Source organism: Carettochelys insculpta, chromosome 21, assembly GCF_033958435.1.
Source record: "Carettochelys insculpta isolate YL-2023 chromosome 21, ASM3395843v1, whole genome shotgun sequence".
Lineage (NCBI taxonomy): Eukaryota > Metazoa > Chordata > Testudines > Carettochelyidae > Carettochelys > Carettochelys insculpta.
In genome coordinates this window covers 4,189,985-4,202,040 of record NC_134157.1, presented here as the reverse complement: position 1 = coordinate 4,202,040, position 12,056 = coordinate 4,189,985, and the positions used below count along the sequence as shown (strand labels likewise).

Below are 12,056 nucleotides of genomic sequence, written 5' to 3'. Positions count from 1 at the left end.
CAGGGACTGAGGGTGGGACCCACACAGCCAGTGGGACAAGGATCAGTGGAGGCATCCTCAGCAAACCAGGCTGTGGAAGGACTGCAGAATGGCTCCTGCCCCCAGCCCCACAGGCTGAACACCACTGAATGGCACCACGGGCCTGCTGGGGCAGCAGGAACCCCATTCATCGCTGTGGGGCCCAGGGGGGAATCCCTCCTGGCCCACTTCCCCTCTGCAAGGAGTACAGGAGCCTGCTCAGCCAGGCCAGTGTTTATTGCAGATCCCCGAGGAAGAGCGAGGGCATCTCCTCTGGGACAGGCTGCAATGAGCTCAGCCCAGTGGGCACAACCAGGCCCAGAGCCATGGAAAGGGGCCGTGCATGCAAGGTGAAAGCCAAAGGGTTGCACAGTCATTCTGCAGCAGGGCCAGGGGAGCCAGGCTTCGGCAGAGGAATGCACAGCCCCTATGGGCCGGGGCAGCAGGGGCAGAGCTGGGGGTGATTGGTCACTGGGCCAACAGGAAAAGGCATGTCTCTGGGGCTGCTCAGCTTGCCTGCCCGGAGGTGGGCGGAAGGTCCCATTCTCCAGCAGAAGCACAGCAGATGTGGAGAGATGGGACGGAAGGGGAAGGAGGTGCCCAAGGCCCCCCAAAACCCTAATCTGCTTCTGCCTGGGGGTGTCACAGGAAGGAGACACCAGCTGGGGAGCAAGGGAGGGTCAAGGCTGGGGTGAGCAAAGGTTACAGCTACAGAAGAGCCCCAGTTCCACTCCTTCGTCACTCCCTTGCCCCAGCCCTGGCTGATAGCTGGCTCCCAGAGATGACCGACGGCACCCACGGCCAGGCCCCTGTGCTCAGCCGGGCTCCAGAGGTGGCTGGTTGGCTCCTGGAAGCAGGCGTTTCCCGTGTCACTTAGATCTTTTCCTCTGAAAAGCAGATAGAGAGGGACTGCAGGGAGGTGCCCACCTGCCATGGGGCACAGGCCATGCACCCCACCCTTCAGACAGCTCCCCCCAGTGAACTCATGGCTGTCCTGCAGAGCCAATGGCTGGGAGCGGAGAGATGTTTTCTGATCCCAAAACACTGACAATAGGACGTGGGGCACCTGTCCTGCCTCAGCCTAGCACGGACCCCACTTCCCCCATCTGGCCTCATCCCCCACCCTGGAAAGCCCCTCCTATCTGGCTCCTCCCCCGAACCCAGGGGCTTCTCCCAGACACCACTGTGCAGTCCAGGGGAGAGTTACTGAGACTTTTCCAGTCCCTACTCCCCACCCCCACAGTCCCAGCTGCCCCAGGGGGCCTGGCAGGCTGCAAGGGGTATGAGACCTGTTGGCCAGGCAAGCAGAAGAGCAACATGCATTGGGGGCTGCAACTCACCATCGAGCACGTGAAATTGATCCACCGACTCGCAGAACCCTGCAACAAAGGCCATGCATCAGTGCGCACAAGCACAGCGCCGGCCCAGGACTCCCTCCCTCCACTGGTGTGAAGTGACAGGGACAGGCTGCGCCCATGTACCCCAGCCCGAGGGTGCAGAGGGCACTGGGCTTTCCTGCCAGGACACCTGGGCTCAGCTCCTGATAGACCACAGGGCAAAGCTGCCAGCGATTAGCCTCCGCCACGGCACCTGCCCCGTGCAACTAAGGCTCCTCTGACAGCTTCTCACCTGCTGCAGCTAACGAATCGCCAGGCCTCTCCCCGCAGCCTCAGCAAGTCCTAAAAGGGCCTGGTAGCTCTGGTCCAGGGGCTTCTGGGGGCTCTGCTTTGCCAGTGCTACAACCCGCATCCCAGCTCTCCTACCAGTGGCCGCGCCACCGCCTCCGTTTGCCTCGGTCTGGAAAGATGAGCCCTGGTCCCACCAGCAGCAACAGTCTCCCCGTCTGAGTGCCACACAGCACCCCCAAATCCTGCCCGGTTTTCGACTGGGAGCTCTGCCACACCTACACGTTAGCAACGCCTTTGGCCCAGTACCCCCCAGCACTCTTGCCAATAAGTTAAAGGACTCGGGCTTGGGCGAATGGACTGTGAGATAGCTAGAAAGCTGGCTAGTGTGTGGGGCTTAAAGAGCAGTGATCAACGGCTTGATGTCTAGCAGGCAACTGGCATCAAGTGAAGGGTCCCCAGGGGTCGGCCCGGAGGGTGGTTTTGTTGAACATCGTCATTAACGACCTGGATGAGGAGCTGGATTGCCGCCTCAGCAGGTTTGCAAGTGACAGTTGGCTGCAGGAAGAGGTAGATATTCTGGAGGGGAGGGATAGGGTCCAGCGTGACCAAGATAAATTGGAGGATTTATTGGAGGTAATTGGATAAATTGGAGGTCAAAAGAAATCCGAGGAGATTCAACAAGCACATGTGCAGAGTCCTACATTTAGGATATAAGAATCCCAAGCACTGCTACAGGCTGGGGACCGACTGGCTAAGCAGCAGTTCTGCAGAAAAGGACCTGGGGATTACAGTGGATGAGAAGCTGGATATGAGTCAACAGTGTGCTGCCAAGAAAGTTAATGGCATAGTAGTCTGCATTAATAGAAGCCTAGACCAAGGGAAGTGATTATTCCCCTCTACTCAGCACTGGCAAGGCCACATCTGGAGTATTGTGTCCAGTTTTGGGGCCCCCACTACAGAAAGGATGCGGCCACGTCGGAGAGAGTCCAGTGGGGAGCAACAGAAATAGTTAGGGAGCTGGGCCACATGGGTTATCAGGAGAGGCTGAGCAAACTGAGTGTATTTAGTCTGCAAAACAGAAAACTAATGGGGAATTTGATAGCAGCCTTCACGTACCTGAAGGGGGGTTCCAAAGAGGACAGAGCCAGGCTGTTCTCAGTGATGGCAGAACAAGAAGCAATGGTCTTATGTTTTAGTGGGGAGGTCTAGGTTAGACCCTAGGAAATCCCCTCTCACTAGGCAGGTGGTGAAGCGCTGGAAGGGGTTACCTAAGGAGGCAGTGGAACCTCCTTTCCTAGAGTTTTTTAAGGCCAGGCTTGACAAAGCCCTGGCTGGTAGGATTGACTTGGGGTTGTCCTGCTTGGAGAAGTAGATTGCACTAGATGACTCCCAGTGTCTCTCCTAACCCTAATCATCTATGATAATCCTCTGGCAACTTTCTATTTGCCCAGATCCCAACACTGTGGGCCTGGACCCTCACTGCATTTTTGGGGCACTACAGTGAATGATGATTTATTGGACGTTTCTGGGCTTTGAGGACTCCCAAGCTGGAGACAACCAATCTAAACTAAGCTGCTTTGGTAAGACAAGAGAAACGAGTGGTGGCTGAGCTGTGTCCCTAGCTAAGAGCACCCTGCAAGAGCATTGGTGCAAACACTGGACCCATGGCATTGTGAGAGCCATTCCCTGGTTGGGCACTATGCCAGGATGCAGCCATTCGAGCAGAATGTGGCACCAGGAGTTTCTGGGAAGGTGCCGAGTTCCTCAAGCCCAGTTTCACAGATTCCCCAACTGTAAAGCCAGAAGAGACCATCGTGATCTAGTCCAACTCACTGCTCATTCCAGGCCACAGAACCTCACCCCTCCCCTCACCCTATAAAAGGCCCAGAACTTCTGATTTCAACCAGCAAATGACCTGTGCCCCATGCTGCAGAAGACGACAAAAACACCATTCACCAAGCAGCTGGACAGCCAGCACTCACCATATGTTGGCAAGTAGTAAGTGAAGTCCTCACTCAGGTTCATCTCTGTGATGCGCTGCTCGAATTTCCCCACGATGACATCACTGACCCGGCTACTGCGTCCTGTGGGAGGAGCGAAATAAAGAGAATCCCATGGCAGGCCCTGTGGTTTGAGCCTAGGATAGTGGAGAACGGATCAGGAACTGTTCCTCGGAATGGTTCTTGTTCGAACATGCCAGTTTGGTGAAACCCAAATTTTCCCCAGGAAAGAGTCTGTTTTGACAAACATTTTCCCTTTGAGAAAAACATTCTGGAACTGCTGAAATGTTTCATTTTGATATTTTCCTCAACAGTTTTATTTTTTGTTGCAAAGTAACTTTGACTTGGCTTGACAAGGTCCTAGCTGGGACGACTGAGTTGGGGTTGATCCTGCTTTAGGCAGGGGGCTGGACTAGATGACCACCCGAGGTCCCTTCCAGTCGTAGGATTCTATGACTTTTGGGTGTGTCTACACAGCAAAGTTATTTCAGGACAACAACCTCCTGAGGTCTCTTCTAGCCCTAGGATTCTATGATTGACTGCGGGAGCTGTGCAATCGCTCCACCTTCAATCAAGGAGCTGCTACCGTTCAGTTGGCACGCCCTGCACATTCTAGACAAGTGAGTACAGTTAGCAAAACTGCCCACTCCCAGGAGACCATCTCAGTTACAACAATCTTGTGGCCCATCAAGATGGAGGCCCCTTGTGTGGCCCACTTGCTAGCCCAGGTTGCCCATCACTGTTTTAAAAGCAGGTTGAACATGTCTTGTCTGGCACCAGTCAGGTCCTGAAGGTGCTGGACTAGCAACTTGTCCCAACCACATGAGGTCAATATTGTCTAGAACATTACCAACGCTCCCGCTGCTCAGTGGGCTCTTAGAAGACACTTAGGGGTAAATTACAGCTAAATAACAGCCCAGAACACTGAGAGCCAGGACTGGTGGATGGAAACAAACTTAATGGGAACACGGGAAACTTGGCCACACCCATGATATGTGGTCGTCCAGCTAACTAAACTCATAGTGGATTACGGATGGAGACAGAGGAGATCGTTCCGGATTAGAGAGTTCCAACCTGTAGCCAAAACGTAAATGAAACATTTTGGTTGGCCAAGTCAATATTTTTTCTGACATTTAGTTGGTGAAAATGTTCGTGATTTTGACTTCTTTTCCTCGCTGTCCTGAGTGGGGCCATTTTTTAACACTTTAAATGTGTCTGAGTGTGGATAAGGAAAGCACGTCAAGCCCAGCTGCAGCCACTGTATGGCCATCTTCCGTCCAGTGGCTGGAGCCACCAGCTTCAATTCAACCCCCATGCGAGCAGCTGCGATTCCCAGCACGCGTCTGAGCCTGGCTTCACACCACGGCATCTGAAGCCTCCAGGAAGCGCTGGTGCCACATGAAATAGACTCAGCCAGACACAGCACTGGTGCTGAGCTGCCCAGCTGCAGAACTGAGCTGGGAGGAAGCAGCCTAGGATGATGAGCAATGGGATCAGCTCCGGCAAAGTCCCCCTCATCTAACCTTCAAGCAAACAAAACTTGCTGCAGATTGGCTGGGACCTGCTCCATCGGGATCCCTAGTGCCCCATGAAGCCACCCAAATACCTGGCAGCCTGCCCCTCTCTGCCCAAGTGCCGTGCCATGGGGAGGCAATTCTCCAGAGCAGCTAATGGCAAGGCCCCAAGCCTGCACCCACCGTAGAGCTTGATGGAGATTTTCCGGTGCTTCTGGAAGTACACGATGGCATAGCTGCTGTAGTCCGTCTCTCCCACCACCACATCCACACTGCTGCTACGGCCTAGGAGCCAGAGCCATGGGATAGACAATTAGGGAGCGCTCTCATTGTAGCATGTAGGACCCCAGGCAGGGGTCAGGGCCCCACTGGACTAGGCTCTGTATTAACTGCAGTGACACTATCTGGCCTGGGAGAAAAAGTGAGCTCAGTGGTTAGGACATGTGCATAGGAATCAAAGGATCTGGCACTAAACCCCTGTTCCACCCTGTGCTTTCTGGATGCCCTTGCACAATACAAGATGGGGTCTAAGAACTGAAAAACTCTGGCCCTTATCCTGTCCGTGCCTCAGTTCCCCACCTGCACAATGGGCTGATAGCCCTGCTCTCCCTCCCAGTGTGTGGGAGGAGACATACACGAAGGATTGTTGCAGAGTTGTAGCCACATTGGCTTCAGTAGGTAAGAGAGACAAGGGGGAGGTGGTGGAATCTCCATCCCTTGAGGTTTTTAAGTCCCAGCTTGACAAACGCTGTCTGGGAGGATTGAGCTGAGGTTGATCCTGTTTTAGGCAGGGGGCTGGACTTGAGGACCTCCTGAGCTTCCTTCCAACTCTAGAATTCTATGATTTATTGAACCAGCGTCTGGTGGTGGAAGGGGCAAACTACCTGAGCAGGGCTCTGTGGAGCTCGAAAGCTGATTTCAATCACCCGTCAGGTGGAGGATACAGCCACCGTGGTCAGGGATGCAATTCCATGCTCTGGCAGTCCCTAAGCCTCTGAGGGACAGAAGCTGGATGTGGACCACAGGGAGGGATTGCTCAATGACCTCTGATTCACCTGGCATCGTCCATGGTCAGCTGACAGGACACTGGGCTAACAGGACCTTTGCTCTGCCCTACCGAGGCCATTCTGACGTTCTAATCAAAACTATCACCTCCCTGTCTTGCCTTTTCCATGACAAATGGTGAGATAGTCACATCCTATGCTGATGGGGCCAGAGAGTTAACACAGGGAGGAGAATGACCTGGCTTCTGCCCACCAGCAGGAACAAACGTCACTAAAAGGACAAACAACAGCTGGCAAATCAGAACTGCCCCACGCTCACCAGTCTCCGTACTTCCTGCCATGCTAAAATGGGCAGATCTGGGAACTCGGTGCCTTGTCGCCAGGTTGCTTGTTTCAAGACCTGCTTAGGAACACACCAAAGACACCCAACTCCAACGGTTCCCAGCCCCAGCCCCTCACTCACCTTTCAAGAGGAATCGCCCCTTGGTCTTGGCGGAGTGGTACTGCTGCTTAATCTCCCAGCAGACCCCATCCCTGTGCAAGTGCAGGAAGAAAGACAAGAGGGGTGTTAAGATTTCACTGACCCACCACTTGGTGAGGACCCATCAGGAGCAGTGGTGCCAGGTGGGATGTATTTCACTTTCGCGGCTGAACCGTACTGCTGTCGTTACCCTGGTATACAGACTGCGTAGGTGCGGTGTTATTTCTGCACCCTTGGGAGGTGCTATGTGGGAGGTCTATTCAGGGCACAGGGCTGGGTTCTAATCTTGGCTGTGCTGCAAGAGCTTGGATAAATTATGCAGGGTCTGTGGCCCAGCCGACTGCTGAGTTCTTTGGAAAATGTGACTGTGAGCCATTCACACTGGTGACAGGGTGGCCTAGTGGCTAGGCCCCCTTGCTGGGGCCTGGGTCTTCAGCCCCACCCGAGAGTCTATGGGGTGGGTTTGGGCCATAGTCCGGAGAACCTAGTTCCCCCTCCAGCAGCAAAGGGTTCTCCCGCGCCCATGCCTGGGGGAAGCCCTGAGGCCATGCCCTCCGGCAGCCAACCGGGTGGCAGCTCTGGCTCAGGCCCTGATGCCTCAGAGCCAACTCCTGCCTCTTGGCTGGTCAGCGTCAAACTAGGCTGGTTTCTCTCCCTTTATACTCCCTCCAGGCCTGACACTGGCTGCAGGTGAACCAGAGTGGGGCTGATTGGGCCAACAGGCCCTGTTTAACCCCTGCCTTGCCTGGCCTTCCTCTCCCACTCTTACAGTGACTATGACACAGTGGGAGCAGCTGGGTGCTGAGCACTTGGACTCTCTGGCCCTGATCTGTGCTTAAAAGATGGTATCCTCCCTCCTTAGTGCCTCACGTTAGACGCTGGCATCGAATAACGTCAGACACCAAAGAGAGGATGTTCCTGCTCTTTAATCAGGGGCTGCTGAGCCTCCCCCACCTCAGGAGGAGGTGTTAATAGGAAGCAGTACGAAGTTCCGGCTTTCTAAGTGGGTAGAGAATTGAGCTGGGACTCAGGACGCCCAGGTTGCTGCTGACCTGTTACGTGACTGTGCAATTCACATCCCCGTGGGCCTCAGTTCTCCCACCTGTAGATGAGGATAATGGGATCGACCCTCTCTGAGGTCATGGATGACAAGTGCCAGAGAGCAGTGGGGTGATATTATCTACTGGTCAGTACTACCCACAACCTGTGGGCAGCCTTAGTTTAAACCATGGAATGGAAAGTTCCGAGAAATGTGTTTTTCCAGAGCAGCGGTCATCCTGACGCTCCTTCTGGGGTCAGGGAGGGCGACGGGCTCGGTGCTGGGTGACAGTTGAGAAAGGAAAAAATCTGTTTCAGGGCCTAGCAAGTTACACACTTGTTATTTTGTTCTAAACCACAGTTACACAGGATGAGTTCCAAGGTAAATTCCCACTGAGGTTATGGTCACCTGAGTGTGGTCTAGGGTGGGGGTCAGCAACCTTGCAGAGGCAGAGTGCCCAAATGTGACCTTTTGACCTCTAAGTGCGGTCCAAGTGCCAGGGATACTTTCTAAAGTGACTAATAGCCCCACTTACAACAGCTTCATTCATAATAAACTAAGATGTGGCCCTGGCTGGGGAGTCCCAGCAGCCAGGAGCACAGAGCTGCTCCGTGGAGCTGCACATGGGGAGGAAGGGTGGGGCTGTGCTCCTGCTGCTGTCTTCAGTTTGTTCCTCTTTTCCTCCAAAGAGAAGCTCCCTCCCAGAGAACTCTGAGGGCTGGCCAAACCCTTGACACTGGGCTGGGATATCTGCTGGGCAGAGCCAGACAAACTGTTTGCACGACAGCTGAGCGGCACCCACAGACTGGTGGTTTTCAACTGGTGTGCCGTGAGAACAGTCCAAATGGACCCTGAAATTTTGTCAATTTCCCCTCACAGTGACTCCAGCTGCCTGAGTCCCAGCTGATGTGGGGTTTGTCAGTTTCCCCTCACTGGTGGCTGGCACCAGGCTGGTCAGCAAACAGCCAGCACAGGAGGCCAGGGCTCTGACCCCGGCCCAAACCACGTGCCTCAACAGGCCACTCACAGTTTTCGGAAGGTGCTGACAGCCAGCGACGTCCCTTTGGAGGCGGAGACCACCATGGCTGTTGCTTCCAGCTGGTGATTGTGTTCCCTCAGGTAGTCACACTTGGAGGCCACACCAACCAGGAACCACTTCCCTGAAAACTACAAAGGTGTGGGATAGTGGGAGGGGCACAATGCAATCATTTCTCCCACAGCCAGGGCAAACCCCTGGGTTCCAAAGCAAGGACCCACGAGCCAAAGGCAGGAGCCACAGCGTTCCACTGGTGGACTCTTTCCCACAGCTGCTGGTGGCAGGACTCCCTGCTTTCCCCCTGCTGCTGCCCTGGCCTGGCCCTGAGCCAGACCCAGGCCCACGTATTTCCACTCCACAGGTCCCTGCTTCAGTTCTGAGATGTCAGCCAAGGTGGCAGCCATCATCCAAGCCCCTATCTAGGGCTGGGCAGCAGAACATCAGGGCAAACCCAGAGATCTGCTTGGCAAGTTTCTGAGAATGTCAGCAGCCTTGGGACCCCCTAGAGAGCTGTGACCAGCAGTCCCTTGGTCCCTCCCTCACCTGCCCGACGTCAAAGTTCTCCTGTGGCTTGATCTTCTCAAAGGGACTCTCTGGGACTGGCGGCTTCCTTTGTCTCTGCCCCTGAGCAAACCAAGCCAGGAGCACAAGCAGCAGGATGGGTGCAGTGGACGCCATGGTCTCTCTCCAGGACAGGCTAAGTTCTTTGCTGTGGTTGGTGGGGCCTGATGTAAGGAGAGGAGAGGGAGGGCTAAGCTGGTTGGTTATTAAGCCACCCTGCTGCTCTTACTGGAAATGACCAGAAGCAAATCTCTAGGCTGTTTACATAGTGAGGAGCGTGTCACCAAAGTGCCCCAAGCCCCAGGGAAACAGCTGCACAGTCCAGGGAGCCCATAATGCATCTCTCTGGGCACTGCAAAGGGAGAGCAGAAAGAAGAGCCTATGGTTGCACTGTGTGTGGAGTTGGGGGTTGTCCTACAAGCCACACACCCCTGCTGCACGCTGGGAAGCCAGGAACAACTGGCGTTGACCTTCTACAAATGACAAGTGAGCTGCAAAACACAGTCTGCTTGGGGAAAGGGGCTTACAACCAGCAAGCCATAAACTGGGCATAATTCCAGCAAAGCGTTTAAGCACGTGCTTAACTTCATGTTAACGGGACTCCTTTGCTGACTGGGATCCTTCCAGCCCTGACTTCAGCAAAACAAATCTCTCTCCACCTTCATAGATTTTCCCTGAATTACTCTACCTGGTATTTTCCTATTTTACTTCCAGGTGCCTTATCCCCTTTTTGCAAGGAAGCATGAGGACAGCTAACCCAGAGCCTTTTTATCCTAGTTGGCATCATGGTTATATTTTTTTCATATTATGATTCAAATCCTGCTGTTCAATACACCTGTGTAAATTTAGTAACAGAGAGGAAGCCGTGCTAGTCTATACACTATCAAAACAAAAAGCAGTCAAGTAGCACTTTAAAAAATAGCAAAATAGTTTATGAGGTGAGCTTTCGTGGGACAGACCCACTTCTTCAGACCATAGCCAGACCAGACCAGACCAGACTCAATATTTAAGACACAGAGAACCAAAAACAGCAAGCAAAGAGGACAAATCAGAAAAAGATAATCAAGGTGAGCAAATCAGAGAGTGGAGGGGTGGGGGGGAAGATCAAGAATTAGACTGAGCCAAGTATGCAGACGTCAAAGCACTCCAGATCCACAAACCAGTTAGTCAACATTTTAATGGAATGGGGCATTCTGTCAATGACCTCAAGGTATGTGTGTCACTGAAGAGACATTATCGCACCATTTTAGAGAAAGAATTGGACGAGCTGACTTTTATATTCAAATTCGGCTCATTAACACATGGTTTAAATCGTGATGGGAACTTTCTGACTCACTATAGGGGCTCGTCTGCATACTTGGCTCAATCTAATTCTTGATCTTCCCCCCCACCCCTCCACTCTCCGATTTGCTCACCTTGATTATCTTTTTCTGATTTGTCCTCCTTGCTTACTGTTTTTGGTTCTCTGTGTCTTAAATATTGAGTCTGTTCTGGTCTGGTCTGGCTATGGTCTGAAGAAGTGGGTCTGTCCCACGAAAGCTCACCTAATAAACTATTTTGCTAGTCTTTAAAGTGCTACTTGACTGCTTTTTGTTTTGACTGTGTAAATTTAGTGTAACTCCCTGGACTTCACTGCAGACACGAGAGGGAGTGAGCGTTTGTCCCTGTGCAGCTCAAACAGATCCTGCTGGAGTGAGTTCCACAAGTTAACAAAAAGGACGTAAAGGGGCTTGTGGACACAGGAAGTGAGAGACAGGGTAGGCTGAAGATTGACTCTATGTCAGTGGCTCCCAACCATTCCAGTAACACGGCACACTTCAGTGAGACAAACAATTCCACAATGCACCTGTTCTTTCAGCTGAACTGATTGTTCGAAAACGTCACTTACTTACATTTACTCCAGTTACTGTCTTACTAGAGAGGTTTAAAACACAGTAATATGCACAACAAGCGAAACAAAGATCAAATGCATTAATTTTTCAAATCCAGCACAAAATACACCATCTTGGACACATTTTCAAAACCTGCTCAAAGCCATGCTAGGGATGTTGAGTCAATGAGTAACCACTAAAAGCAGCTCCCCTCCCTACCAGCCTGTTAGAACCAGGATACGGCATTTAAACCAACAGGCTCCTGCCCTCCCTCCCTCTTGCCACACCCGGGAGTGAAGGAGGGCTCCCCATCAGCTCATTCGGGCCGGAAAGCACCATTCAGCTGCACCCCGGCACAAACAGGGTCCGGGGCGGGTTGGCATTTCCCCTCACGGTGGCTCTGCAAAGCACAAACCAGTTACAGTGACTTGCACGAGGTCACCCTGCAGCGCTGGCTACATAGGCAGAATCAGAGCCCAGCATGCCCGAGTCCCACCCGACTGCCCAGCGGACGAGAGCCCACTGCCTCGCTCAGGGAGGCCCTGGCACGGCTGGAAGGAGACACTCAACTGCTCATCTTCCCGCCCCGTTGGCCTAGTGTCAGCAAGGCCCCGGCCCCAGCAGTTCCAGCGCCCCTGGAGAACTGGCCCCCGCCCCAGCAGTGGTGTCAGGACGAAGAGAGCCCGGCAGCGCCTGTCCCACCGGAACCGGGGACCCTGGTGGGCAGGGCGGGGGGACCAGGGCGAAGGCAGCTTCGGCCCGCCCCGCGCAGCTCCGACAAGCAGCTGCCGGGTTCCCGGTCCCGGTCGGGCAGCAGGTGCGGAGCTTCGCCGGCCGCCCACGTGGCGGGGAGCCGCAGGGCGGGAAGGTCTTAGCGTGACCTGGGGCTCCAGCAGGCGCCGCG

At 53.8% G+C, this 12,056-nt stretch overlaps 1 protein-coding gene across 2 annotated transcripts; it reads right to left on the bottom strand.

Annotated features, from left to right (window-relative positions):
* Positions 1 to 240: 240 nt before the first annotated feature.
* On the bottom strand, positions 241 to 11,858 carry C8G (complement C8 gamma chain). 2 transcript variants are annotated; one of them, XM_075015740.1, is made up of 8 exons: positions 11,723 to 11,858; positions 9,264 to 9,445; positions 8,712 to 8,851; positions 6,628 to 6,698; positions 5,344 to 5,445; positions 3,629 to 3,730; positions 1,359 to 1,397; positions 241 to 905 (listed from the first exon to the last, which is right to left on the bottom strand). In XM_075015740.1, the coding sequence occupies exons 1-8, from the start codon at positions 11,727 to 11,729 to the stop codon at positions 892 to 894; spliced, it is 657 nt and encodes a 218-aa protein (XP_074871841.1). In that variant the 5' UTR covers positions 11,730 to 11,858; the 3' UTR covers positions 241 to 891. The 2 variants fall into 2 exon arrangements, with proteins under 2 accessions (XP_074871841.1, XP_074871840.1); XM_075015739.1 differs by lacking the exon at positions 11,723 to 11,858 and adding an exon at positions 9,547 to 9,757.
* Positions 11,859 to 12,056: the final 198 nt, after the last annotated feature.

Excerpts from the sequence above, each read along its gene's own strand:
- C8G (XM_075015739.1), bottom strand. The coding sequence starts at position 9,622 with ATGCATTATGGGCTCCCTGGACTGTGCAGCTGTTTCCCTGGGGCTTGG. Across the intron at positions 6,699-8,711 it reads GTCAGCACCTTCCGAAAACT|GGATGGGGTCTGCTGGGAGA; the intron begins GTGAGTGGCCTG and ends GCACTTGCACAG. Across the intron at positions 5,446-6,627 it reads GGGGCGATTCCTCTTGAAAG|GCCGTAGCAGCAGTGTGGAT; the intron begins GTGAGTGAGGGG and ends TCTGGCTCCTAG.